This window comes from Pogona vitticeps, chromosome 3, assembly GCF_051106095.1.
Source record: "Pogona vitticeps strain Pit_001003342236 chromosome 3, PviZW2.1, whole genome shotgun sequence".
NCBI classification, from domain to species: domain Eukaryota; kingdom Metazoa; phylum Chordata; class Lepidosauria; order Squamata; family Agamidae; genus Pogona; species Pogona vitticeps.
Window position 1 is genome coordinate 199,036,385 of NC_135785.1, and position 25,969 is coordinate 199,062,353.

At 42.1% G+C, this 25,969-nt stretch overlaps 1 protein-coding gene and 1 long non-coding RNA gene across 6 annotated transcripts in view; one reads left to right on the forward strand and one right to left on the reverse strand.

Annotated features, from left to right (window-relative positions):
- Positions 1 to 167: 167 nt before the first annotated feature.
- On the forward strand, positions 168 to 8,925 carry LOC144588198 (uncharacterized). The gene is made up of 2 exons (XR_013543607.1): positions 168 to 262; positions 8,409 to 8,925. It is a non-coding gene; the product is annotated as an uncharacterized LOC144588198 (long non-coding RNA).
- A 9,676-nt stretch (positions 8,926 to 18,601) lies between these two features.
- The window catches only part of PDE9A (phosphodiesterase 9A), a 99,243-nt gene continuing 91,875 nt past the window's right edge, over positions 18,602 to 25,969 (reverse strand). For all 5 annotated transcript variants that reach the window (XM_020783937.3, XM_020783938.3, XM_020783941.3 and 2 more), the window contains 2 exons: positions 23,957 to 24,031; positions 18,602 to 22,516 (listed from right to left, as the gene is read on the reverse strand). In XM_020783937.3, coding sequence (XP_020639596.3) covers positions 23,981 to 24,031 — 51 coding nt within the window. In that variant the 3' untranslated portion in view covers positions 18,602 to 22,516; positions 23,957 to 23,980. The remainder of the gene's footprint in view (positions 22,517 to 23,956; positions 24,032 to 25,969) is intronic.

Here is a 25,969-nt window from a genome sequence, read left to right on the forward strand (position 1 = left end):
CCAAATGAATGGTAGAAGTGACCGATCTGGGGATAGATTGGGAAGTCACCTGACAGCCTTTTGTAGGTAGCTGATGGCTTATGGAGAGACGAGATGACTGTCTAAAAGGTTGGGTACGCTGGAGATAAAAAGCAAATAGAGCATATTCTAATGTGTTTATTGCTACCACAGAAGCTCTAGAATCTTCTGATGAGCCTCTGCACAGGCGCGAATCACCCAGGGTGTGAATCACAGAGGTCCACTCAAAGAACTACAATTACAGGTGGGTAATCTGTCATTTGTGACACTGAGAAAGAATAAAGTACAGTGGTGCCTCGACCTAACGACCATAATCCATTCCAGAAGATCGATGTAACTCGAAATGGTTGTAAGTTGAAGCACCATTTCCCATAGGAATGCATTGGAATGGGATTAACCCATTCTAGCAGGAAAAAAAATCACACACACACACAAAAACTCCACAGCCAGCCCCATTGGAATGCGGTGGGGCTGAAAAACAAAGCAAATACACACACATACACACACACACTACGCAGGCAAGCAAAAAACAGACACATCACAGTCAGCCCCATCGGAATGCGATGGGGATGGAAAAAACACACAAACACCGCCCCCCCCCCACAGCACAGAAACATAAACCCCCCAAACCCACCCTGCAAAACAAAGTAAACGTACTTACTCAGGAGCAGCACCAGGCAGTCCGAAGCCTCCTCCGACACACACACTCTAACTGTTGGGGCAAAAGAGCTACAAAGAAGCTCTTCACTGACCAATGGTTAATCCTCTAACTTGAATTCCCCGCCTTTTTTCACTGCCTCTTTTGATCGCAACTCAAAGCTCTGGCCACAAGTCGAAGCAAAATTTTGTGGCCAGAGCTGGTCGCAACTCGAAATGGTCATATGCCAGGATGGTCGTAAGTCAAGGCACCACTGTATAAAACAACATCAGTGTAATGTTGACACTTGGCTGCTTGGAGGTAAAAACAGGTTAAATCATTATACAGGGGCTGCTTTGTGCTCACTACCATTCACAAAATGACACTAAACAAGGGAAAATTTGATCAGTTCACCCCTTCTTACCCAAACACAAAGCGATTGTCAAGGCTGTTTTTCGACAAGTGTGAATGGTAGTGAGTAGAAGATGCTATCTTGTAGACCACCTTGACTGCTTCCATTGGTGTTGTCAACATTCAGGCTGCCCTTTGCTATATAAAGCTTGGCATCTTTTTTCCTGCTGCCAACGTGGGTATGATATTGTGCAGCAATATGGGACCATTTCCTGGTATTTTGAATTGTAGAAGCACAATACACCACATTCATAAACTAGCCGCTTTTTTTGAAGAATTGAATTTTGATTATAGGCTGTGCTGTAACAAGCCTTCAAATTAAAATTTTAAAAACTCTGATTTTGTTTTGGTATTGCCCCTGTTCACTGGCTCTTGTGCTCTCACTCTCACTCTGATGGTTGCTGGTACTGGCACTTCCCAGTGATGTACCCTTTGCTTAGTTACACACCCACGTCATTTGTAGCAAATAACCAGATTCTTTGTTAGGAAGAAGAAAGGAAGCAACATTTTGTTCTCTCTTTTTTTGTTGTTAGGTCCCTGTTTAGTGTGGACCTTAAGGGAAAATAAGCAATAATAAAATTGTATATGTCTGACTTATTGTGGACATAATAAAATCCAGTTTTTACAATGCCAGTGTGACAGTGGTGTCAAGAAAGAAAGCTCCAGGCCTGACACTGGAAATAGCTGATATTTCAGTCTAAGGGCATGGTTACTGTCCTTTGTGGAGAAAAAAATGTATTAAATTCCGTATCAAATAGCAACTTGCATGTGTGACAAACCCAGACCTACTGGGATCTGCCACACGTTAACTAAGCTGCCACCAACCATTCCCTATAAGAAGTCACACAGACCAGGGATGGATTTTTAAACAAATAAAAGAATAAGGTTTATTTAAATACAACACACAGGGAAAATAAAATAATCAGGTGAATAAGATAAAGTAACGTGGCTTATTCTCATTCATACATGCATACAGTTTGGTTCACACAGAACCCTTAACTTGAAGCACAGACCCTGAACCTATCAGTTCTGGCTAACCAACAGACACCTGAACCTATCAGGTTGGTACTCTGACACACAGTAGTACCCTGTCTGACACACAGACTCCCACACCAGCTTCTTCTTCCCAGCTGCTGCTTCTTCACATCCCAGCGTCTCCTCTTCTCCACACACGCATCACATATATATACAGTACAGCCCCTCCTCCTGATGTCCCGCCTTCCACTCCCCATAGGATGGAACTTTCCCTCCAAACCCATGACAGACAGGTAACATCAGTGCTGTATGTAACACCTCCCCTCTTTATAAGTTGTTTTGTAGGGGGAAAGCTAACGTGCTTTTTCCCAAAAAAACAACCTGGATAAAACACACAACAACAGTTATACATACCATATCATACTTACTTAGACTTACATTCTAAGTTAACCATAGCAATTAGGCATTTAAACATTTACCATATACATTACATCAATTTACCTTTATTCATACAAACCAAGTTCAAAAAACAGGTACATTTAACTTTTTGTTCACCAAAATATATACATAGTCCATGTTCTTTCGCCGTCTTCAATCTTCAGGTCTTCTTGACAAGGCGTCAGCAACACAGTTCACTGACCCTCTGACCACCTTCACTTCAAAGTCATAGTCCTGCAGGTTTAAAGCCCACCTCATAAGTTTGCTATTGTGGGTTTTCATTGTCTTTAACCATTGCAGTGGTGAATGGTCAGTGCACAGAACAAAATGTCTTCCCCAGATGTAAGGCTTGGCCTTCTGGATCGCGTAGACTATGGCCAAACACTCCTTCTCCACGGTTGCCAAATGTCTCTCACCTTTTTGAAGTTTCCTACTCAGGTAGGACACTGGATGCTGGTCACCATTCTCATCCTCCTGGCACAGAACTGCTCCTACCCCGCTGTTAGACGCATCGGTGTAGATGATGAACTCCTGGTCGAAGTCTGGAGCCCGCAGCACTGGATAGTTGATGAGCGCCTGCTTCAACCTCTGGAACGCCTCCTCACAGTCGCTGGTCCACGGGATGCGGTCATCAGCCTTCTTCCTCGTCAGATCGGTCAGCGGAGCCGCAATCTCGCCAAACCTCGGGATGAACTTTCTGTAGTAGCCCACCAACCCAAGAAATGATTTGACTTTTTTCTTGGTGTTGGGTCTGGGCCAATCACGAACAGCTTCTATTTTGGCCTCCAGGGGTTTTATCACTCCTCCCCCTACCATGTGACCCAAGTATTTTATTTTTGGGCTACCCAGCTGCAGTTTGTTTTCTTTGCAGAGCCTAGGCCAAAGCACTTCCTCCCCTGGGTCAAAGCGCCTCTCCCTGCCTTCCTGGTCATCCCAAGCTTTCTTTCTGACCTTTTGAGCTTGCAGGGTCTCTGTTGCTAGCTCTAGGTTTCTCTTTAGGTCTTTCCTTAAAGAGTCTATGTATGTCACAACGTTTTGTGGGTCATCCTGGGTGATCTGCTCCCAATTTTGTTTGATCAAATCAAGGGGCCCTTTCACCCTTCTCCCAAATAAAAGTTCAAATGGACTGAACCCGGTACTGGCTTGTGGCACTGATCGATAAGCAAACAAAAGGGATTGCAGCTTCTGGTCCCAATTGTTTGGATTCTCTGCCAAGTAAGCCCTAATCATGCGCATTAGAGTCCCATTGAACTTCTCAGTTAACCCATTACTTTCAGGATGATAGGCAGTGGTTTCCTTGTGCTTAATTCCACAGATTTGCCATAAGCGTTTCATGAGCCTTGATGTGAACGATGCGCCCAAATCTGTGATTATTTCTGAGGCAAATCCCATCCTGGACATATACCCCACCAAGGCATCTGCCACTGTGTTAGTTTCAATGTTAGTCAAGGGTATGGCTTCAGGGTACCTCGTGGCATGGTCCACAATTGTGAGAATGAACCTGTTCCCCCTCTTTGTGGCCTTGGGCAAAGGTCCCACAATATCCACCCCTATGCATTTGAACGGAGTGTCAATCACAGGCAAAGGGCACAACTTTGCTTTGGTCCTGTCGCGGCTATTCCCCTGCCTTTGACACACATCACATTGTTTACAGAACTCCCTGATCTGCTTCCCTATGTCAGACCAGTAGAAATTCTGTGTGATTCTCTGCTGTGTTTTGTTCACCCCTAAGTGTGCAGCAAACATGTCAGAGTGCCCCCTTTGTAAGATCATGGGGCGATACTTTTCAGGTACCACTAGCTGACTTCTGATTCCCTCTCCCCCTTTTGAGATATTCCTCAGGGTCTCTCTATACAAAATCCCCCTTTTCTCCAGAAATCTCACTGGGGTTTCAGGTGTTAGCTGGGCGTCAGTCACCTGTTCAAAACACTTTTGGAGAGTGGCGTCTGCCTTTTGCTCTTGTCCAAATCTGCTGTCTGTGGTTAAGGTTTCCACCACAGCTTCTGAACTCCCCCCACCTGCTTCCGTCTCTGGCTCATCATTACCCCCCTGAACTGTCCCCGTGGTGGCTTGTGAACGTGTAATCACTAGCACCCGTTTCACATGTTCAGCCAGGTCATTTCCCACGAGCACGGCTGCTGGCAGAGTCGATGAAATCGCTAGCCGCCAAACTCCCCTCCAGCCTTGAAAGTTGACAGGTACCTCCGCGACTGGCAGTGAGATTATCTGCCCCTCAATCCCTGCCACCTTCATGCTCTCATTTGGGATTACATACTCCCTAGGAATAATATCTGGATGGCACAGGGTCACCTGAGAACAAGTGTCCCGCAGCCCCCTATACTGATGGTCAAGTATTCCTACGTCCACCCCTGCTGTTTCAAACAACTGGGAATCTGTCCTCACCAACAGGCAGCGCCTGACCTCTACAAGAGGACCATTTTCCTCAGCCTGATCAGCAGATGTAGCTGTTCCAGATTGAGTCGCCATGGCAACAGGCTCCCTCAGTGACAATGAGCCTTGCTCTTTCTGGACACAGAACACAGCTTTTGGCTTGGTTCCACTAGAATCCTGAGGCACAATTCCTTTTAGCTGCTTTAATTTCTCACACTCTGAGATTAGATGGCCCTTTCCCTGACAGAAATAACATTTTCTGGCGTATTTTGAGTCTTTCTCATCCTGTTTTGGTTTTCCCTCCAAAATCTGAGGTCTTGGTTTCATGTCTGAGGGCTTCCCTTCACCATGGGCCCCTCCCCCTTGCTGGCTTTTCCCTGGTCCCTGAGAGTACTTGCTGTAGGTTTCTTTGGGTTTACCTACAGATTTCTCCTCACCTAAGGGCTTTCTTATCTGGTGAATAAAATCTGCAATCTCGGCGGCTTCTGCCACAGATTTTGGTTTCCTTTCCCTCACCTGGAATTTCAATTCCCCATGCAGGACTGAATAGAACTGTTCCAGCGCTATCAAATCTTTAAGCTGTTGAAAGGTCTCTGTCCCCTCCTGAGATAGCCATTTCTCAAGCAGCCTCACCAATTGGGCCCCCACTTGGGTAAAAGTCTGCTCTGGCTTTTTGGTGATTGACCTAAATCTTTGCCTCAGCTGTTCCGCATTTATCCCATGTCTTGCAAACACCAGTTTTTTAAACTCTGCAAAATCTTTCATCAGTTCCTCAGGCATCTTGGCATAGACCTCAGCCAGGCTACCACTGATTAAAGATCGCATGATGGTCATCTTCTCAGTTTCCCTCACTGAGAAGTCCACAAACGCTCTTTCCACTAAGGAAAAGAACACCTCAGGACAATCTCCCTTGTGGTACACAGGGAATTTCTTCAGGTCAGCTTTAGACAATTGGCCTCCCTCAGAATCCCTATTGTTATTATTGTTCTGGTTCATCATTTCCAGTTTTCTTAATTCAAACGCCATCCTTTCTTTTTCCAGAGCAATTTTCTCTCTCTCTCTCTCTAGTTCAAATTGCCGTTGTTTCTCCCTTTCCTCCATTCTTTCTCTCTCTAACCTTTCCTCCATTTCCCTCACCCTCAGTTCATGCTGTTGGGCTAGGAGCAATTTTCTGAGTTCTGGGTTCTGCTCTCCTGTGCTGTCACCCTGCACTGAGCCAAATTCATCCTCAGAACCTTGGTCAACCTGGGGGTCTTTCACTTCACCCATTTCTGCCACTTGGCTTCGAGTCAAGGGCATAATCCCCCCTCAGAACAGGCTGCTTTAAAAAGTCAAGCCTCAAAATAAAACGACCACTTTTTTTTTTCCTCTTTTGCCTCAGAACCAGCTTTCTATAGATTGCTGCTGTTCTTCAGCACTTAACTTGCAACAGTAGCGAGTTTGAGTCTACCCCCCTCTGCTGGGCCTCTCAGCAGGCAGGCTAAATCACTGTTACTACACAGTTTTGCCTCAGCTTTTTTCCCGCCAAAACAGGCTGCCTCAGAGCACCCTAATCTAGTTTCCCCAGTTGGCACGTTCTTCCACTAGCGCACCTCCCCGTGAGGTACACCTAGAAGATTACCTACGCGCCTCAGATTGTCCCTGACTAGACCCCCCTTGCTCTGGGCACACTTGCCAAGGCTTTGCTGGACCGCTGGACAACTGGACCAGTCGTATCCCACACGCTGGACACCAATCAATGTGACAAACCCAGACCTACTGGGATCTGCCACACGTTAACTAAGCTGCCACCAACCATTCCCTATAAGAAGTCACACAGACCAGGGATGGATTTTTAAACAAATAAAAGAATAAGGTTTATTTAAATACAACACACAGGGAAAATAAAATAATCAGGTGAATAAGATAAAGTAACGTGGCTTATTCTCATTCATACATGCATACAGTTTGGTTCACACAGAACCCTTAACTTGAAGCACAGACCCTGAACCTATCAGTTCTGGCTAACCAACAGACACCTGAACCTATCAGGTTGGTACTCTGACACACAGTAGTACCCTGTCTGACACACAGACTCCCACACCAGCTTCTTCTTCCCAGCTGCTGCTTCTTCACATCCCAGCGTCTCCTCTTCTCCACACACGCATCACATATATATACAGTACAGCCCCTCCTCCTGATGTCCCGCCTTCCACTCCCCATAGGATGGAACTTTCCATCCAAACCCATGACAGACAGGTAACATCAGTGCTGTATGTAACAGCATGCAAGGTATTTCATCCATAGGCTAAAAACCTTTCTTTACTGTGGTTCTCTAGAGTGGTATATACTGTAATATGTACATACAATATAATAGAAATACCAGTATTGAAAAAAAAAGATTACAATACAATCCCAAATCACATATATTATGTATGTTTTTATTTCTTCATTGGGACAACTAACCTGGTATCATATATGCCAAGCCTGCTTCCTTAGAGGTGAGCCTTCTAGAGCTGGTGAGCCTTTGTAGAGCCATTGCTACAAAAAGTAATCTTCGCATCATCATAGCAGCACAGCTAATGAGGACTTGGAAGAATGCCTTGGCGGGAGATTTTGAGGCAATGGCAGCCTGATATGCGAAGAAGTGCTACTTCAGACTCTGGGGTTTCAAGTTGGCTAGGCTCTCTCTGAAGCTGCTGGTATTGTTGACATACTTAGCATATCACTAAAACACTGTAATTTCTGTTTGGGATTTCAGATCCCTTTTGTGCCGTGGCTAAACTTTACAAGGCAGGCTCCCCTTTACAAATATTTCTCCCAGTTTGTGAATGAAGATGGCAGTGGGTGGGAAAGCTGCCGTATTGGCTGGGGCATTGTGAGAGTTATAAAGAAAAATAAAAATCTCCACACACACCCCCAAAAAAACCTTTCTAAGCTCTAGACAGCGCTGGCAGAGGCATAAAAATACAGGTATGGCCAGAGAATTGAGCCTTCTGTTTTGTATCATTATCATAAGAGTAAACTGCTAGAACCACAGAAATCAGGACTAGGCTCCACATGCCAGCCAACAGAAGCTGCAGGGGGAACATCCAACCCAAATTACTTCCTCACTTGTGGAATTAAGTGTGTCAGAAAAGATGGCCAGAATCCTATTGGTGTCAAAGTGACATGCAGTGAGGAATACAAGTGGCAACTCCTGAGCAAGTGGCAAATTGTCCCTGCATTTTACACCAGTGCATGTAACGCTGACATAAACAACCAACTGAATTCTGACTGGTATGTGTTAGATATACAGAAAATGGTGTTTATTGTCATCTGATCAACATTAAGAGAGAGTGCAGTTTCCACCAGGTGATTTGGAGGATAGCTTTTTCCTCACAACAGCACAGTGCCCATCATGCAAGTTACCTTTCAAAGCAGTGCCTTGAAAGGAAAAGCTGATGGAGTAGCAACTGCTCATTTATTGTGCTCCCTGTTGAGCAAGTAAAAACAGAGATATTTTTTCCCCACTGATAATAAGGCAGTTTGTCAGTATTGTTCTGTTTGTGCCCAGCAGGTGTCTCTGCTATAATTTGTTCCCACTCAGAAGATCAGGGACTGGAAATAGAAAAGACATTGATGCAACCGAATCACTGGTGTTCAGGTGACACTGTCACTGATGTACTTCTCTAGCCTAGGGAAGACTTCAAAACTTCAGAGTGTTGAAGTAACAAAAGTGAAATTGAGGAGACATGCCTTCTGAGGATGAGGCTCCATCTTGAAACTTTTGGAGTTTTTGCAACCCTGCATTCTGCCTTTAGTAGGTTTGGCCAGGAGGGATCTTTCTGGGCTGGGTTGACTGTCAATCTATCCAGCACTAACCAAGTGTTTCTTCCCTGCCTCTGATTTCAAAGAGCTTTTTCCTTCTCTAGAGTCTGTTGAGGTCTGTTGTTGAAGGCAGTCATGTTTGTCAGTTTGCTGCTTGATCTGTTCACTGCTGTAAGTAAATATTTTTTAAAAAATTCTTTCTGCTATTAATCTCTCAGATACATGAGTGTGTGTTGAATAAAAGTTTGGTTTGATCTGAAAGAGAATTCCTGATATGGCTGTTGCTGATTGTTTATGTGACAGAAAAACTCCTGGGACTATTCTGATGCATAATGACAGTTGAAATAAATTTGATATTTATTTGATATTAATTGCATTATAATAGCTTTTTAACAACCTGTGAAGCACAGCATTAACGTTGGTGTACTTATTCAGAGGAAAAATATATTAGTCTGATTTTCAAAAACACTTCAGTACTATTCACGGTTCTGCAGCTGCAGTTTAACACATAGCTAAAAAGATAAATATCTACAATTAATAGCAGGTGCAAAACTGCACACTGTACAGTAATTGAATGGTGCAGAGTTTCAATCACAACAAACAGCAGCTAGTAGTTCTTGTTTTTTTACACAGAACTAATTGATGCTAGCTCATTCTCCTTCTGTCGCTTCAGTTGCTTCCCTGACCTTAGAGTTGGATGTGTACCTTATACTCTGAGAGCCTTGGGAAAACCTAAAATCAGATGTAAGATGAAAAGCATTGTTGGACACTTTCATTAGGGCACACACAAAACAGTGATGGTGCTGTGTGTACATGCATACTCAAAAGTAAGTATCATTGGGTTCAGTATGATTTATTCTCCAGAAGCGTGCATATGATTGCAGCCAGGAGGAAATTCATGTAAGTTATTCACATAAGTGATACTTTTGAATGTTTCAAATAAACACACAGTGCAACCCCTCTATATGCAGGATCAGTATCCCGATTCACTTATCCACTCTCTGAAAATATCGAAAGAAAAATCCCTCAATATATATTTCTAATGATGATGTTACCAGAACTGTTGAGTAGAGGGGGCCAAACACCATGCAATGTGTAGCATTCACTATTATAATAGCGTCAGATATAATCCACGTTTTTCAACATCTGCGGAGAGGGGTTTGGAAGTGATCCCCTGTGGATATGAGGGTCGTACTATAACATGTAAATAAAGTGTCCCCATTAAAAAAAAATTAATAGCAGATAGGCAAAAATCCATGTATAATAAGGTGGTTCTTATCAGTAGATGGCTTCCATAATAGCAATAGCACCAGAAAAGTTGGCAAGACAAATTTTTTAAAATGCATCTTGAGAAAGACCTTTAGAGAGAACAAATTCCACACTGTAGGAAATTCTTGATCGTAGCAGGTTTTTAATCGCCCTGAGTTAAGATGTGATTACAGGGTGAAGTTTACTAGCTAAAGGAAGAGCGCTATGAAGCTGAAATTTCATGATTAGACTATGAACATAGGTTGTTTCTTCCTTCCAGCATATTTATTAAAATATTTTAATTTAAATACATTGTTTTCTTATAATTATGATTTTTTTCCTCAGATTACAAGCCCCAAGGCAGATCAAAACATTTTGCCACCTGATGATACTCCAGCATATTTCACACACAAAAATGGTTCAGAATGGCAGTTTAGTTTTAACTTCTACACCAGTGATTGGAGAGGTTTCTCTGATATTTAAGGTATCAGACTGAATTTGGGAGCCCATTACAAGTTATGAAGCAAAGAAGAACAGCTATGAGGTTTGGGATTAATACCTGGGAATCTGTTACTGCTGTCCCCAGCATCTGTCCCCTGGGGCCACTGCCTCGCACTGCCTGATGTTAGAACCAGCTCTGACAAAGTTTTTTCCCCCATGATAATTTGTTGTTTAGTTTTAAAGTCATGTCCGATTCTTTGTGACCCCATGGACCAGAGCATGCCAGGCCCTCCTGTCTTCCACTGCCTCCCAGAGGTTGGTCAAATTCATGTTGGTAGCTTCGATGACACTGTCCAACCATCTCGTCCTCTGTCGTCCCCTTTCTTGCCGTCATACTTTCCCAACATCAGGGTCTTTTCCAGGGAGTCTTCTCATGAGATGGCCAACGTATTGGAGCCTCAGCTTTAGGATCTGTCCTTCCAGTGAGCACTCAGGGTTAATTTCCTTCAGAACGGATAGGTTTGATCTCCTTGCAGTCCAGGGGACTCTCAAGAGTCTCCTCCAGCACCACAGGTCAAAAGCTTCAATTCTTCTGTGGTCAGCCTTCTTTATGGTCTAGCTCTCACTTCCATACGTTGCTGCTGGAAAAACCATAGCTTTGACTATGCAGACCTTTGTCGGCAAGGTGATCTCTCTGCTTTTTAAAATGCTGTCTAAGTTTGTCATTGCTTTCCTTCCAAGAAGCAGGCGTCTTAATTTTGTGGCTGCTGCCACCATCTGCAGTGATCATGGAGCCCAAGAAAGTAAAATCTGTCACTACCTCCATATCTTTCCCTTCTATTTGCCAGGAGGTGATAGGGCTGTGGCCATGGTCTTAGGTTTTTTTTTTTTCTTTTTTGATGTTGAGCTTCAGACCATTTTTGGCGCTCTCCTCTTTCACCCTCATTACGAGGTTCTTTAATTCTTCCTCACTTTCTGTCATCAGAGTGGTATCGTCTGCATATCTGAGGTTATTATTTCTTCTGGCAATCTTAATTCCGGCTTCGGATTCATCCAGTCCAGCCTTTTGCATGATATTATTCTGCATATAAGTTAAATAAGCAGGGGGACAATATACAGCCTTTTCCTAACCCTAACCAATCAGTTGTTCCATATCCAGTTCGAACTGTTGCTTCCTGTCCCACATATAGATTTCTCAGGAGGTAGATAAGGTGGTCAGGCACTCCCATTTCTTTAAGAACCTGCCATAGTTTGCTGTGGTCCACATAGTCAAAGGCTTTTGCCTAGTCAAGGAAGCAGAAGTAGATGTTTTTCTGGAACTCTAGCTTTCTCCATAATCCAGTGCATGTTAGCAATTTGGTCTCTATTTCCTCTGCCTCTTCGAAATCCAGTTTGTACTTCTGGGAGTTCTCGGTCCACATACCGCTGAAGCCTACCTTGTAGGATTTTGAGCATAACCTTGCTAGCGTGTGAAATGAGTACAATTGTACGGTAGTTGGAGCATTCTTTGGCACTGCCCTTCTTTGGGATTGTGGTGTAATACAGGACAGAAAATAGCAATGAGACCAGAAATATTAAAAATGACCAGCTAGGTCAGATTTGTGTGCCGATTACTCTGATTATCCAAAGTCTAGTCTCCTTTTATTGTATCAGATATTGTACAGAGGTGTCAAGCTTTCTTTTATCTGTAGTCATTCAGATCCATGGGGGTAGGGAAGTGAATATTGCCCAGGAAGGGGGCAGAGAAGCTTTCCCTTGCCCATCTCCCACAATTTAATAATAGACTCAGAAGAGCAGAGCTGGAAGGGACCCTTTGGATCATCAAGTCCAGCCCCTGTCAGGGAGGCACAGTTCTTTAAAAAATGGATTTTTTGTGTTAAACACTGCAAGGGGATTTTCATTGCCTTTAAAAGGTGAATTACTGGAAGTTTCAAGGAGTGTGATCTCACCTTTCTATGACAGAGGAAATGTCTTTTCTTGCAGGGGAAATCTGATGGGGCTTGGAGCGGCAAAAGCTTCTGTGTGTGAGTGTGTGTGTGTGTGTGCATGTGCACATGCAGCCCAAGGGGCACACTTTGCTCACCCCTCCATGGAACCCCCAATATGCTTGCTCTTCTCTCACACATAATCTCTCCAGACGTGACAGCACATAGCAAAATAGCTATGGCTGCCCAGAAGTGCAGCTGTGGTCAAGAAAACCTTCATGGTCCATTGAGCAAAGAGACCACTAGAGAGTATTTTATCTAGAGGACAGCAGTCATGTGGGCTGGACAATTCTGCGAGCTAGAGACCAAAATAGTTGTGTTCCCAAGCTCTGATGTGGACCCCCTCAACTATAGAGTGAGGTACTTAAGAAACCCTATGCCCCATCATTTTATATCAGCTTGTTGCATCACTTGTCCCAGCTCATTTTGCTCTTTGATGGGAATTATAGAAGGAATATTTTCAGGGTATATCTTTGCACTGCACATAGAGAAGGCTTCTGTGTGATTCGCAACAGAAAGGGCAAACAAAATCAACCAGCAATTTAAGTGATCTCAACCAAATTACGTACATAGAGAATTAAACTGATTTGAAAACAATCATGCATGCCAAATTTGTCAGGATGTGTGTGAAATAAATCACTTTTAAGTGGTTAGCAGAATCCCAGGGGAAAAATATGCTTTCTTTTCTCCGGACAGCAGTAAAAGATAAGATACAGCGAAAGTTTTGCTCTGAGAGATTAGAACAATATAACACAGTTTGTTGTCTTTCTCAGTGAAGGCTTGTAGTTTCAGGAAAATATTTACAGCAGCTATTTACAGCACTCCAGACAGCAAACCAACAGCATTACATGCAGAACATCAAACTCCACCCACAGAAGCATGGTACCAACTTGGTTACTTTTATATCCATCTTGCTGATGCAGTCTTGCTACCTGGATTGCATCAGATGTACAGTGACTCAGCAGAGATCCACTGCACGTGTCTATCATCTAATACCTTTTCTTAAAGAGACAATATTCTCTAGTATTTAGATCAATACTCTGAAACACCCCCCCAGACATGTCTCGTGGATAGTTATTACAAGAGGTTTTACATATTTACCTATTCATACTGGTTCATATATACTTTTTACCCTGTGTATTTTTGCATTTCCAACCTGTTTACCATATGTTCATGTTTTTGTATACTTAAAGGCTTTGTAAACATATCAGGTTCTTTTCTGCCACTGAGCCTTGTGGCGCAGTGGTTAAACCGCTGTACTGCAGCTGAAACTGTGCTCACAACCTGGGGTTCAATCCCAGGTAGCCGGCTCGAGGTTGACTCAGCCTTCTATCCTTCCGAGGTCGGTAAAATGAGTACCCAGCTCGCTGGGGGGGGGCAATGTGTAGCCTGCATAATTAACTTGTAAACCACCCAGAGAGTGCTTGAAGCGCTATGGGGCAGATATAAGCAGCATGCTTTTTCTGTTTCACAAATCTTAATTCAATTACTCCTGTTTGTATTACATTTTTCACGTTTTGGTATTTTACATCCACATATTTAGTCCTGGCTTTTACACTTTCTGAATTAGCCATTGCAATACAGGACTGTGAATCTTCAGAAACAGTAATTGACATTTCACATTTTATCTGTACATCTTTGAGTAATTGCTTGAACCATATTACCTCATTACATCCTTCAGATAATGCAACAAATTCTGCTTCTGTTGTAGATACCACGACTGTTGTTTGTTTTCTGGTTCTCTAGCCTATTACTGCATTTGCATATTGGATCACATACTCTTTTACAGACTTTCTATCAGTCTCTTCTGCAAATGAACTATCTACATACATAACAGATGTTTCTGGTCTATCTTTTTGGCAATTTTAAAAAATAGTCCATAGATCCTTTTAAGCTTCTTAGAACCCCTTTTAAACCTTGGCAATCATTCTGTGTAGGTTTAGCAACTTTCCTGCTTAAATAACCTACTGCAAATGCAATGTCTGGACATGTCCATAGCATGAAATATAACAAATTTCCAATTCCAGACTGACACAATTCCACATTTTGAAACATTCACCACATGCAGTTTTTTAGGAATTCTCGTGACATAGGTGTCTTAGTTATTTTTGCATCTGTTAATCCAAATTTTGTTACCAAATGTTCTATTTTCCTTCTCTGGTTTAAGAAAATATCACCCTCAGAACTGACTCCTGTCCTCTGAAGATGCTGGCCACAGAGACTGGCGAAATGTTTCCTTCAGAAGAGCTCGAAAAACCCACAACAACCATCAGATCCCGGCCACGAAAGCCTTCGAGAATAAGTGTTGGTCTTTCTGTGAATTATGCCCCTTCTCTTCAGCCACTGCTGAAAATCTTGACCCAGTAATTCACCACCCCTGTCAGTCTGTAACTGACTTAACTTATGGGGAAAACACCTTTCAATCATTGCTACCCATTGTTTTAACTTTTCACATGCTTCGCTAGCCTTGCAGCCTGAAGCATTTCACCAGAGAGGCATTTTGAAGTAGGTCTTATCAGGGATCTTTAGCTTTTCAGCAGTGAAGGTTAGGAGCAACTGATAACAAGGTGATAGATTCTTTTCTCAGTCCACCTTGGGATGCAGCTTAAGATTCATCTGTGAGACTGGAGGCGAGGGCAGTACGCCTCTTGCAGGAGTGCCATCCCTCACCGTGGAAAAGGAGATTCAAACCATGGCTGTCTCTCCTAAGGAAACGGAGCAGCCGGAGACAGACCCGGGAAAAGTAGAGAGGGGAATACAAAAGTTGGCAGTTAGAAAAACCGGGGAAGAAATGGCGGGAATAGAGCGGAGATAGAGGTGGTAGCAGCAGATATAAGGAAGAGAGAGTGAGTCTGGATGGAGGACCCCTGGACCGGAGGGTGGGAAAGACTAAGGGTCCCCAGGGAGGAGGCAGACTACCAGGGGAGGAGGGAAATACCACCACAACCCTCGTATTGGGGAGAGGCTGCATCTCGGGAGTGGAGAAGGAGGTTGAGAGAGGAGAAGGAGAAAGTAGAAAGAGAAAGAAGAGAAAGGCTCTAATGGAGGGTGAGAGAAATGAGGATGAGGGGATACCAGGGGGACCCTGGCAGACGTTCACACCCATCCGGAACCCCTTGTGGGTGGACCACCGGGATGACAACACTGTCCCCCTGTTGGAGGGCGAGGCAGGATCGATGCTAAACCCGCACCTATCTTTGGACTCTCCGGGACCGTGAAGGAAACCCGTTTATGAATGAAGACAGGAAGCCCCTTGCTGACCCATTGTTGGAAGGAGATAAACTTTGGACTCCGTTTGCAGACACTGGTTATTTGTTAAATACACCAATAAATGTTACACCTGTTTCAAAGTTACCGGTATATAAATCGGCTGATTTATTTGAACAAAGAGAGGAGCCAGACGTTGAACCCTTACATCATCAGCTCACTCATTTGGGATGCAAATTGTACTTCTTATAGTACAAGAACTTCATTATTATGCCTAAACAACAGCAACAACAGCAAGAAGTGTAGAGGGTTCAGAAAGGAGAAAGTGTTAATGGAGTCTTCATGCTGTGGCATTTTGAATTATTTTAATGTATTTTACATACACTCTAAAATGATAACTAGCTGACATTTCTGTGTCAAAGAGGATTAATGGGGGGATTTCAATTAAGCCATTTATACAGCCATCAGTTGTCACCGCTCTTCACTTGGCACATTCTAATGTTTCTCCATTAAGGAGAAGGTCAGTTGCATCCCGGGGGCCATGCTAAAGGCTGGGACCTGCAGTTGACAAGGCCACTTGTAACAGGTTCCTGTTGTTCCCTCCTGTACAGTACATATCTTTTGATTGTACAGCTGTACAACACAACAGAGTTGATATCATCATCAGTAGCAAATTGCTGCAAATTAAAGGCAATTTCAGGGTGCACACAACTTGTAAAAATTTTACAAAGTTACATGTACTCCAAAACTACCAAAAGAATTCTTTAATCAGCAGTCATTTGTGATGATGACGACATCATCACCACTGCACATGCTGCACAACAAGAGTTTAGCCTCTGATTTTATTTCCTCTTTGGTCAGAAAAATATAGTGTTTTGCTGTACATGCATTAAAAGTCTTCGATGAGGTTGTTTCAAGCTAGTTGTGATTATGCAGTAACCTTGATGTCCTGCTGATGAGAAGTGTTGCTACTAGATATTTCTGGGATGTAACAATATGGTGCAGTTGGCGTATCCTTAGATACAGAGCAACCTTAAGCAAAATATGTCTACTTGTCTCACTCCTATCTATAGCAAATTAGTTTGCTTTTGTTTTATGACTGGAAAGTAACCACAGGCTTCATTTGCAAGTTTGCTCAGCCATGAAGCTTTGAAGGAACTGTGTGGTTAGAGGGAAAATGTTATAATTGCAGGAAACATGATTTCACCTTAGATTGTGGACTTGATTATCTTATCCAGGTGTGAGGAAGGGTGAGTTTAGACAGCTGGTGGTGTCAGTGGTGAAGGATGCAACTTATAGCTCTGCTTGCCCCTTGCTCCCCCATGCGGCGTCTACATTTCTGATATCTTAACAACCCACCCATCCCCCAACAATTTGCTAATCTTGTTTAAAAGGATAGATTTTCTAAGCATTGTGCTGTAGAGAAGCAAACATAATGAGAATCTGTAACGGTGTATATGCCTATCCAGCGGCACCTGGACTATAACTTGTTTTTTCTAAAGAATAAGAGGATGCTGCATCACCAGCAGCAATCTTAATGGGGCTTCGATATGCCTGTGCCTGTCAAGGGGCTAAGCTGTTCCTTTTTGTTGCCAAGACACACACTGTGTGGAGCTATGGTTATAATGCTATGGATCATGCCTTTTGGTGGTGTCTTAATTTTATTTTATTGCATCTCCGGATACCTGCACTCTTGTTGGACCAGAAACCTGTCCTCAAATATTCTGACATTCCTAAAACCATTTTATTTATGTTTACCTTTGAAACTTATATTCTCCTTTACTTTTTATTTCCACATTTTACAGCCACAAAAAGCAGAATCTTCATTATGACACTGTAGATGCAGTTCTTAATTCCCACATCAAGATTTGCATTTTAGAACATGGATTTCTTTTAGTATCTTAATGTTATTGTTCTGTGTGCAGACATACTTTCTATAATGAACATATTTTCTATTTTATAAAGGGAACATTTTATTCTGTGTTTTATTTCTGTTTTTAATATTATTCTTATAATGACTTTTAATATATTTGGTTGTTGTAGGTTTTTCGGGCTGCCTGGCCGTGTTCCTGAGATTTTTCTTCCTAACATTTTGACAGTCTCTGTGGCCGGCATCTTCAGAGGACACGAGTTAGAACTCTGTGCTCTGAGTCCTGTCCTCTGAAGATGCTGGCCAAAGAGATTGGTGAAATGTTAGGAAGAAAAACCTCAAGAACATGGCCAAGCAGCCCCAAAAACCTTACAACAACTATCGGATCCCTGCTGTGAAAGCCTTTGAGAATACTTTTAATATATTTATTTAATGCTTTTTAAATGATGTAATATTATTTGGCATTTAACTTTGTTCATTTAATACTGTAAGCTGCTTTAGATCCTTTAGGAGAAAGATGGCAAATAAGTACGTACGTATGTACGTACGTATACATACATACATACATACATACATACATACATACATACATACATACATACATACATACATACATACATACATACATACATACACTATGCAAAACATATTCTGCTGAAGATCTATTGGACTTTCTTAAATTTCTTAGGATTTTCCCAGGAAAAAGCCAAGGAATAGACACCCTTATTCTAGTTAAGATGGGAAGTTTCTTTCACAGGGTCAGATCCTTGGTCCGTCTAGCTCAATATTGTCTATAATCAGCAGTTCCCAACCTTGGACCCCCAGATGTTCTTGTACTAAAACTCTCAGAAGTTTTAGTACACCATTAGCTGTGCTTGCCTGGATTTTGGGAGTTATATTCCAAGAACATCTGGGGACCCAAGGTTGGGAAGCACTGGTATGGACCCATAAATGTCCTTCTGGGTTTCATACAGGACCCTTTAACAACCCTACTTGAAAAATGCCAGGGGCTCAATCTGAGATGTTTGCTTGTAAAACATCAACTCTTCCCCAGATCAAATGGAAATTGATCTGATATAATGGCCATGCCTGAAGGAGCTATGTGCAGGTGTTAACTGCACTGGTGTTTACAGAGGCAACATTGATGGGTTCTGGCCCTGATATGTCATAAATGCTAGGAATACAGTAAAGTTAAAGGCAGTATTTCCTTTATTCTAGTTCCATTTTCAAAAAGAAAGAAATCACAACCATTTGGAAGAATAGTTCAGTTCATGAATGGTTCAGTTCAAGAATGGTTCAGTTCAAGAATGGTTCAGTTCATGAACAAGTGCTTTTGAACAGTATATAGTACAGTAAATGTATTGTTTGCAGCCTGCTCCCTTACAAGTGCAAATCGGGAGTAATGCTTGGAAAAGTCATACTGAACTATGACTACAATATAGTCTGACATATGGACATCAGAGTATATTGAACAGTATTTTCATCAACAGAAACTGATGGCTAGAAAATGATTTTAAAATTGTCTACCAATGTACATATTGGAAAACTGTCTCCAAGGAAAGCATACATGTCAACATCTGCAGGCAAATATATAAACAAACAATCTCTTGTTCTGTTTAAGTGATGAGTTTGTTGTTCAGTGCTAGGGAGCTGAGTGTTAGCCACTGAGGTTCTGTGGTAAGGGAAGCCTGAGCTTAGCTAGAGATCTCCTGTGCTCCACGACAGAAATGGCTGAGCATCCATACCCTTGTGTTCTTTTTAGAAACTGAGAGATAAGATACAGCAAGCAGTTCTACAGCTTGCAAGCATATGGCTTGGGTACATGTGCCCTTCAAAGAGAGACATGAGCTTTTCTGCGGCACAGTGTCTTCCTTGGGTGCTGCTCTGTATTTATAAACCACTTAAAGAATAACCTAAGAAAAGCCCACGTAGGAATTGCAGTGCATTTTCAATTTAAAACATATGTGATTGACGCATAGAGTGGCTATATGGTGAAGGAGGTATTTATTTCTTCCAGATCAACCACTTCAAATCCAAGGCACTGTACAAATCATGCACATGTTCCTGAGAACTGCTGATGACATTTGAAAGAGATTTCCTTCCGTCTTGTACTTTATATACCTTTTCGGAGCCCATAGTCCATTAATTCGTGGGACTTAGGCTGTGAGCACACTGGCAATTGAAATCAATTTGTATTCCAACTTGTTTTAAAGCAGCTCCGAGTCACATTAGTGGCCATGTTCACATGCACTGAGTGGAAATCAATTTATTTCTGGTTATTTATACTGGTTTTGGTGTCCATTTGCTGAAATTGACACATTTGCTTTCTTTTTTTTTTAGGAGCGTGCTGTTCTTAAAGGTTTTGATTTTTTTTAATTATAAGTGATAAATTTAGTGTCTAGGAGATGCTACCTGGTATCATAATAGGCACTAGAAACCACAAGGGAAACACTGGAGAGGTGACCCCAGCCAATTAATAATAAAAAAATGAGAAGGGGGGAAGGTTTCCTCTGTGGGCCATGCTCCTGGTGCGTCCTCCATGTCCAGGTGCACCCATTTTGCACCCACTGGTTTTCTGCTGCTCCGCTGGCTCCATTATTGGTCAAATGGAGAGAATAGGGTATGTGGTTGTAATGCCAAAAATATTGCTGAAGGGATGCAGTAATAAATATTTTAAGAAAGAATTTTAAAATATTTAAAAAGAAAAAACAGTGCTGTCCATGCCACCCAAATCTACTAAGGCACAAATTAAAACAACAGAAGTGTTCACATCCATAAAACTGCATTGAACTGAATGGACTTTAGAAGCAAGGTAAAAGTCCCTGCTGGCCAGTTGAAAAAAAATCACTTTGCAGCCCATATAAATCAATGTCTCCCTTGTGTCATGTGAACAATAAAAATCTAAATTGATAAATACAGTTCATATTGTCAGTGAGACCACAGCCTTACATATCTTATGATAGATCAAGTCCCATTCATTCAATCGATCTACTCTAGTTGGGTGATAACTGGATTAATACCTTTTAACAAATGCTTAACAAACACCTAAGACCAATGTCCACAATTATCTTGGAATTGTCAGGAATTCTACGTTGTCAACCAGCTTTTTTTTTTCATGGATGCGTCCTTCATTCTCTTAGCCTGCCCTGACTCATCTGCTAAGCCATAGCCAGAGTCTAATTACAGCACCCTTCGCTGCAGTTTTACAACTGCATCTCCCAGAACATTCTTTTCCTCAGACACTTTATTTCCCTCTATTCAATTACCTTGCTGCCAACAGAGCTTCTGTGTACATACAAAAGCCCTGTGCAACCATCTCCCCCCACACTCCTGAAGCCAACTAGATACCACCTCTGTCTTCCCCCAACTCCATATCACATCCCAGGTCTCATCTAGGTCATCCTACATCCATCTGCAAATTTAACTGGATGTTGCAGAAGGCCAACAGTTGCACCAGTGCATATGGCTGTTGAATTATCCTTGAGTGGTGACATATTATCCTTAAGAATTATGTACAAGGAGAAAAATTCTACTAAGAATTACTGTATGTACAAAGGTGAAAATTAAGAAATGGGCATTTTCATATCTATTTTGTGTGCAACAATCTCTCTATGGGCCAAAACCTGGCCATGTAAATCCCAAATCCCAACCAATATCTCTATGCCTGAGTTTTCTGTCCGCATCTTAGGAACAAAGGCACATGTGATTTCAACTGGCTGCATTGTTCCAAATGTTCATTCCTTGATACGGTCCTTGTCAATTACCATAAATGCTAAAGGACAGTTATAGATTTTGTCTAAGTTACCACTGTGAACATAAAAAGCTATACAGAACAACGTACTGAACTTATGAAAACCACTTCCATACTAAGTTTATTCAGCTCAGTAGTGCCTGCTGTGGCTGGCCAAAGATGTTATTAGCTTCTGTGGCATGTCTGTCTAGACTGACTTAATTGTGAAAGCAAAATTCCTTCATGTTTGTTCAGACTATACTTGGTTTGAAAATTCACTCATCATTTAAGGGGAAGGTGTCTAGGAACTCCGAAGTTTCAAAGGCTTTGAAGAAACATCTGTTATCTCCACATAAGTGGGTAGAAGAGTAACATCTATGGAGATGAGACGGGCAGCAGGATGACAGTGTGGGGTGAACTTGATGGTTTGGTCAGTCACTTCCTACTGCTTTTTCAACAGTATTTCATTGGCAAAGAGTTGCTGACTGGAAAACATAAAATTACTTTCCTTGTTAGATAGCCTGCTCCTAGCTTTTATCAAATGCCTCAGTAAGATGACAGAAGGCATAAATGAGAGCGCAATGTGGCTCCTAAATATGTAGGTATATGTATTATACTTGAATTAGTGTAGGGTGAAGTCGATGTGGGGATTGGTATGCACATGTAAGCCTTGCCTTTACATCCCTACCCTGTTTGGGAATCTCTCACCCCTTTGCAGGTTTTAGCACATGAATCTGCAAAGGAGGCCATAATCCTGATCGTGTGATGGGAAGCCCTGCCTTCTTAGGTCATGTGGTTATGGAATTACTGTACGTGCATTTGGGGAATTTGCTTGCAGATTCTTTACGAGGTGTTTGTGCTGACTTCCAAGTGGGGTAGGGAGGTATGGAGTTGGGCCACATCCATATTACCTATTTAGACCTACACAGATTCATTTCAGACATAAAAAATCTGAATAGGACTAATGAAAATCAATTGTTGTTACTTTGATGGTAACTCACACTACATACAAATATTTCGACAACAACTTGCTTAAAAAGTACAAATTTCCCCCCAGAGGTCTCCATAGGGTGACAGGAAACAGTTAAAAAAACACACCTCCACATATAAAAATCTACAAAAGAGAATAATTACAGCAGTCATTTTTTGGTATAAGAATATATTATTTAGAAGATAACTTTAAAAATAAAAATAAAATATAGTACAACAGTAGTGGTTCCTTGTCATTTCAGTCCAGAAGTAAACACCAGTCTTTAGACAAGGAATCTGAAAAGCGCTTGTCATGGTGTCAGCTGTTCAGCCTCATCTTTTGTCAGTGCTGTGCAATCCCACCAGATTTGGCAAATCTCAAAAGTATCTTTGTGTCTGTTGTAATGCTGGAATTAAAATGCAAAATATTCATTCATTCATTCATTTAATTTATATACTGCCCATCTGGCTGCCAAGGCCACTCTGGGTGATCTACAACAAAATAAAGCACTAAAGCCAACATAACACACACATAAACATCACAATAATATGAACATGAAAATAGACATACTGTATATGAATCAATTAAACTTAGAGAAAGGGGGGGGGGAAATGCAACATAGGAAACAGGTCATTAGACCCAGAGAATAAGGTTTCATGCACCCAGAGATTTTTGGCAAAGGTTCAATGTGCTAATTCAGCAGGCCTGTAAGCCGCCTCCCCTGACAGCAAATGTGCTAATCCCTGTATAAATCAACACAACAAACCAGAAAATCTGTGAAACTGGGGCAGGTACAAACACAGCTGAATGCACTCCATATTATAGTGTAACATGTTGTCCCTTGTCTTTGCATATGCTGTTCAAAGCGCTGCTGATGTATCTATGAAGCACTATGCAGGGAAATTCCTCCTGTACACAACAACGCTGCAGAGGATGGAAGGTGAACCATTTTATCAGGTGAGGTTAGGCTTGCCTTCCATCTCATGAAAAGCATTCTGTGGAGCTTTGAATTCTGCATGAGCTCACTGGCAAAAGCCTCACTGATTGAATTTAATGGATACCACTCACCATGAGGACCGAAGCTTGGAAAAGTTACATTTTTGCCTATGCTGCCCGAGGGACTCTGGGAGATGACTAAAAAAGTAACTCCAGTTTCTGATCAGGAGATGTTGCCTCTGGAAGTGGGCTTGCTGAGATTTGGAACTTTTAAAGAGAGTTATTTTACTGGATGTCTCATGAGGAATACTGAGTTTAAGCCAAAGAGAGTCATGCTCAAGAGCCTTTGAAATAAATCACTAAATGCTCAGGCCAGAATTCAGCAGTGTAGCTCAGTATTTAATGTAAGCAGAGTTAGGGGCTTCCTGTTCCTGCTGTTACTGTTTTGCAGCACCCAGAATATACTGCAGAGGGTTTCCTAGTCCTTCAGTGCAGAGGCTACAGGAGCAAACGGGGATCTCTGATGCTGGAGAAGCAGCAGAATCCACCTGAAGTACACACCACTGGATTCTGACTACAGCCCCACGGATTACCATAAAACTTCAGAATGTCTGAATGTCACTGAATTGTGGCTTTTATTACAGAATATTTCAGACAAGTATTCATAATTGATGGTATACTAAAAAAATAGTTCTGTAGCATTTTTGACATATTACTGAATGCATTGCAATGAAATCAGTTGGATGTTATCTTTTCTGTGACACTTGGTATATTTAACATATCATGTGCAATAAAGTAAATTTATATCTTTAATATTTTAAATATCTGAGTGCAAAATATCTCTTCTTCAGACAATTTCCCGTGGTTTCAGAAATGTCCTGTGATCCCTTAAAAATGAAATGTAACTTACCTTGATGTGTCTTGTATTTTCTGTTCATTTCTCCTTATTTCCATTTGTTAAACTTTCATTCTTCTTCTTCTGTAACTAATTGAGAGTGGAATGGAACAAATGATTGCCTGACAGATGTGTGCCATCTGATTTATCAACATGGCAGCCACTGAACATGGGCCACAACCAGTGGTGGGATTCAGCAGGCCAACAAACGGTTCTGCAGAATCAATAATACATTAGCTACCGGTTCTGTAGAACTGGTGCGAACCTGCTGAATCCCACCACTGGCCAGCATCAGTGGTGGGATTCAGCAGGCCAACAAACGGTTCTGCAGAACCAATAATACATTAGCTACCGGTTCTGTAGAACTGGTGCGAACCTGCTGAATCCCACCACTGGCCACAACCCACTAAAAATGAACATTTCATGAGATCCATTCACTCCAATTGAGTATGTAGCCCCAGTGCTTGCTAGACTACAGCCATTACAGTATATTTCTCTCCATAAGTAAAAACTAACATGCTTTATCTGACAAAAGCTTCTGTGGATTGTAGCTTATTTGTACAGATAGGCACAAATTGCTGGATCGGTGGTTCAGAGTGGTTAATTTTCTGGCCAAACAGCTGATCCACAGTTTGATGCCTCACCTCCTCCAGTGGGCACCCAGAGGAGGCAGGGCAGGAGACTGCCACCAAGTGAGCGCCTGCTGGAGGAGGCAAGGTGCTGAACACTGAATCAACTGTTTGGCTGGGAAACAACTGTTTGGCTCCATCTCTAGTTATTTCTTCAAATTCCATTATGTTTGCTACTACGGACTAACAGCTATTCCTGTAAGAATATCCATAATTATGGGATGGTGATAGAAAATACACCAAACAAGTATACCGATGCTTAGTGTTCCTTTACTACTATTTTGTATAACCCAATGATCTCACAATTCAGGATGGAAAAAAAGCATTTGTTACAGTGTCTCTGGTATATTATTGGATAACTAGTATATGTGAGCTGGGACAAGCAACAGGACCTCACTCCGTCACGTGGATTCAATCTTACAACTGCTGGTCATCAGGACGTGGTGGCGCTGCAGGTTAAACCGCAGAAGCCTCTGTGCTGCAAGGTCAGAAGACCAACAGTCATAAGATCGAATCCACGTGATGGAGTGAGCTCCCATCACTTGTCCCAGCTCCTGCCAACCTAGCAGTTCAAAAGCATGTAAAAATGTTAGTGGATAAATAGGTACCACTATGGTGGGAAGGTAACGGCATTCCGTGTCTAGTTGCACTGGCCACGTGACCACGGAAACTGTCTGCGGACAAACGCTGGCTCTATGGCTTGGAGACAGGGATGAGCACCGCACCCTAGAGTCGGACATGACTGGACTAAATGTCAAGGGGAGGCTTTTACCTTTACCTATATATGTGCATGCATGTACCTATGCTTGTACATTTTAGAGAGCTGAAGACAGAACAATAGATCCTTCATTGGTTGTGATGTTTAGGACACAAATTTTCATGTGGAATGTAAACGTTTCACCACCTGGTGTGAACAAAGGTCCGGATGAATATGAAGTAGAATTTGAGGAAATACTGTGCAACAAAATGGAATCTATGTGTTTTTCACATTCCCTGTATCCCTCCAAAAAGCATTGCAGTGTTACATGAACATGACTTCAGAATCATTTTCCTAGTAGAGAAATCATGAAGCCTGTTTCCTCAAGCACAGCTGTGATTATATGCACTATTCTCATAGCTTCGTGCGTGTGTGCGTGTGTGCGTGTATGTATGTATGTATGTATGTATGTATGTATGTATGTATGTATGTATGTATGTATGTATGTATGTATGTAAAAGCAGCAACAATTTCCATTGGTCTGCAGCAGGCTAATAAAAAACATTTCTGCCTTCTTTTAAGTGTGCTGCCAGGGAAGGTTTGGACCATTGTGTTCTGTATCTTCCCGCCCACGCACTTTCTGCAGTGGATGTGGAGGAAAAGACTGGCCTTTCTCTGTAGCTAATAAGGAAATGCAGCTGG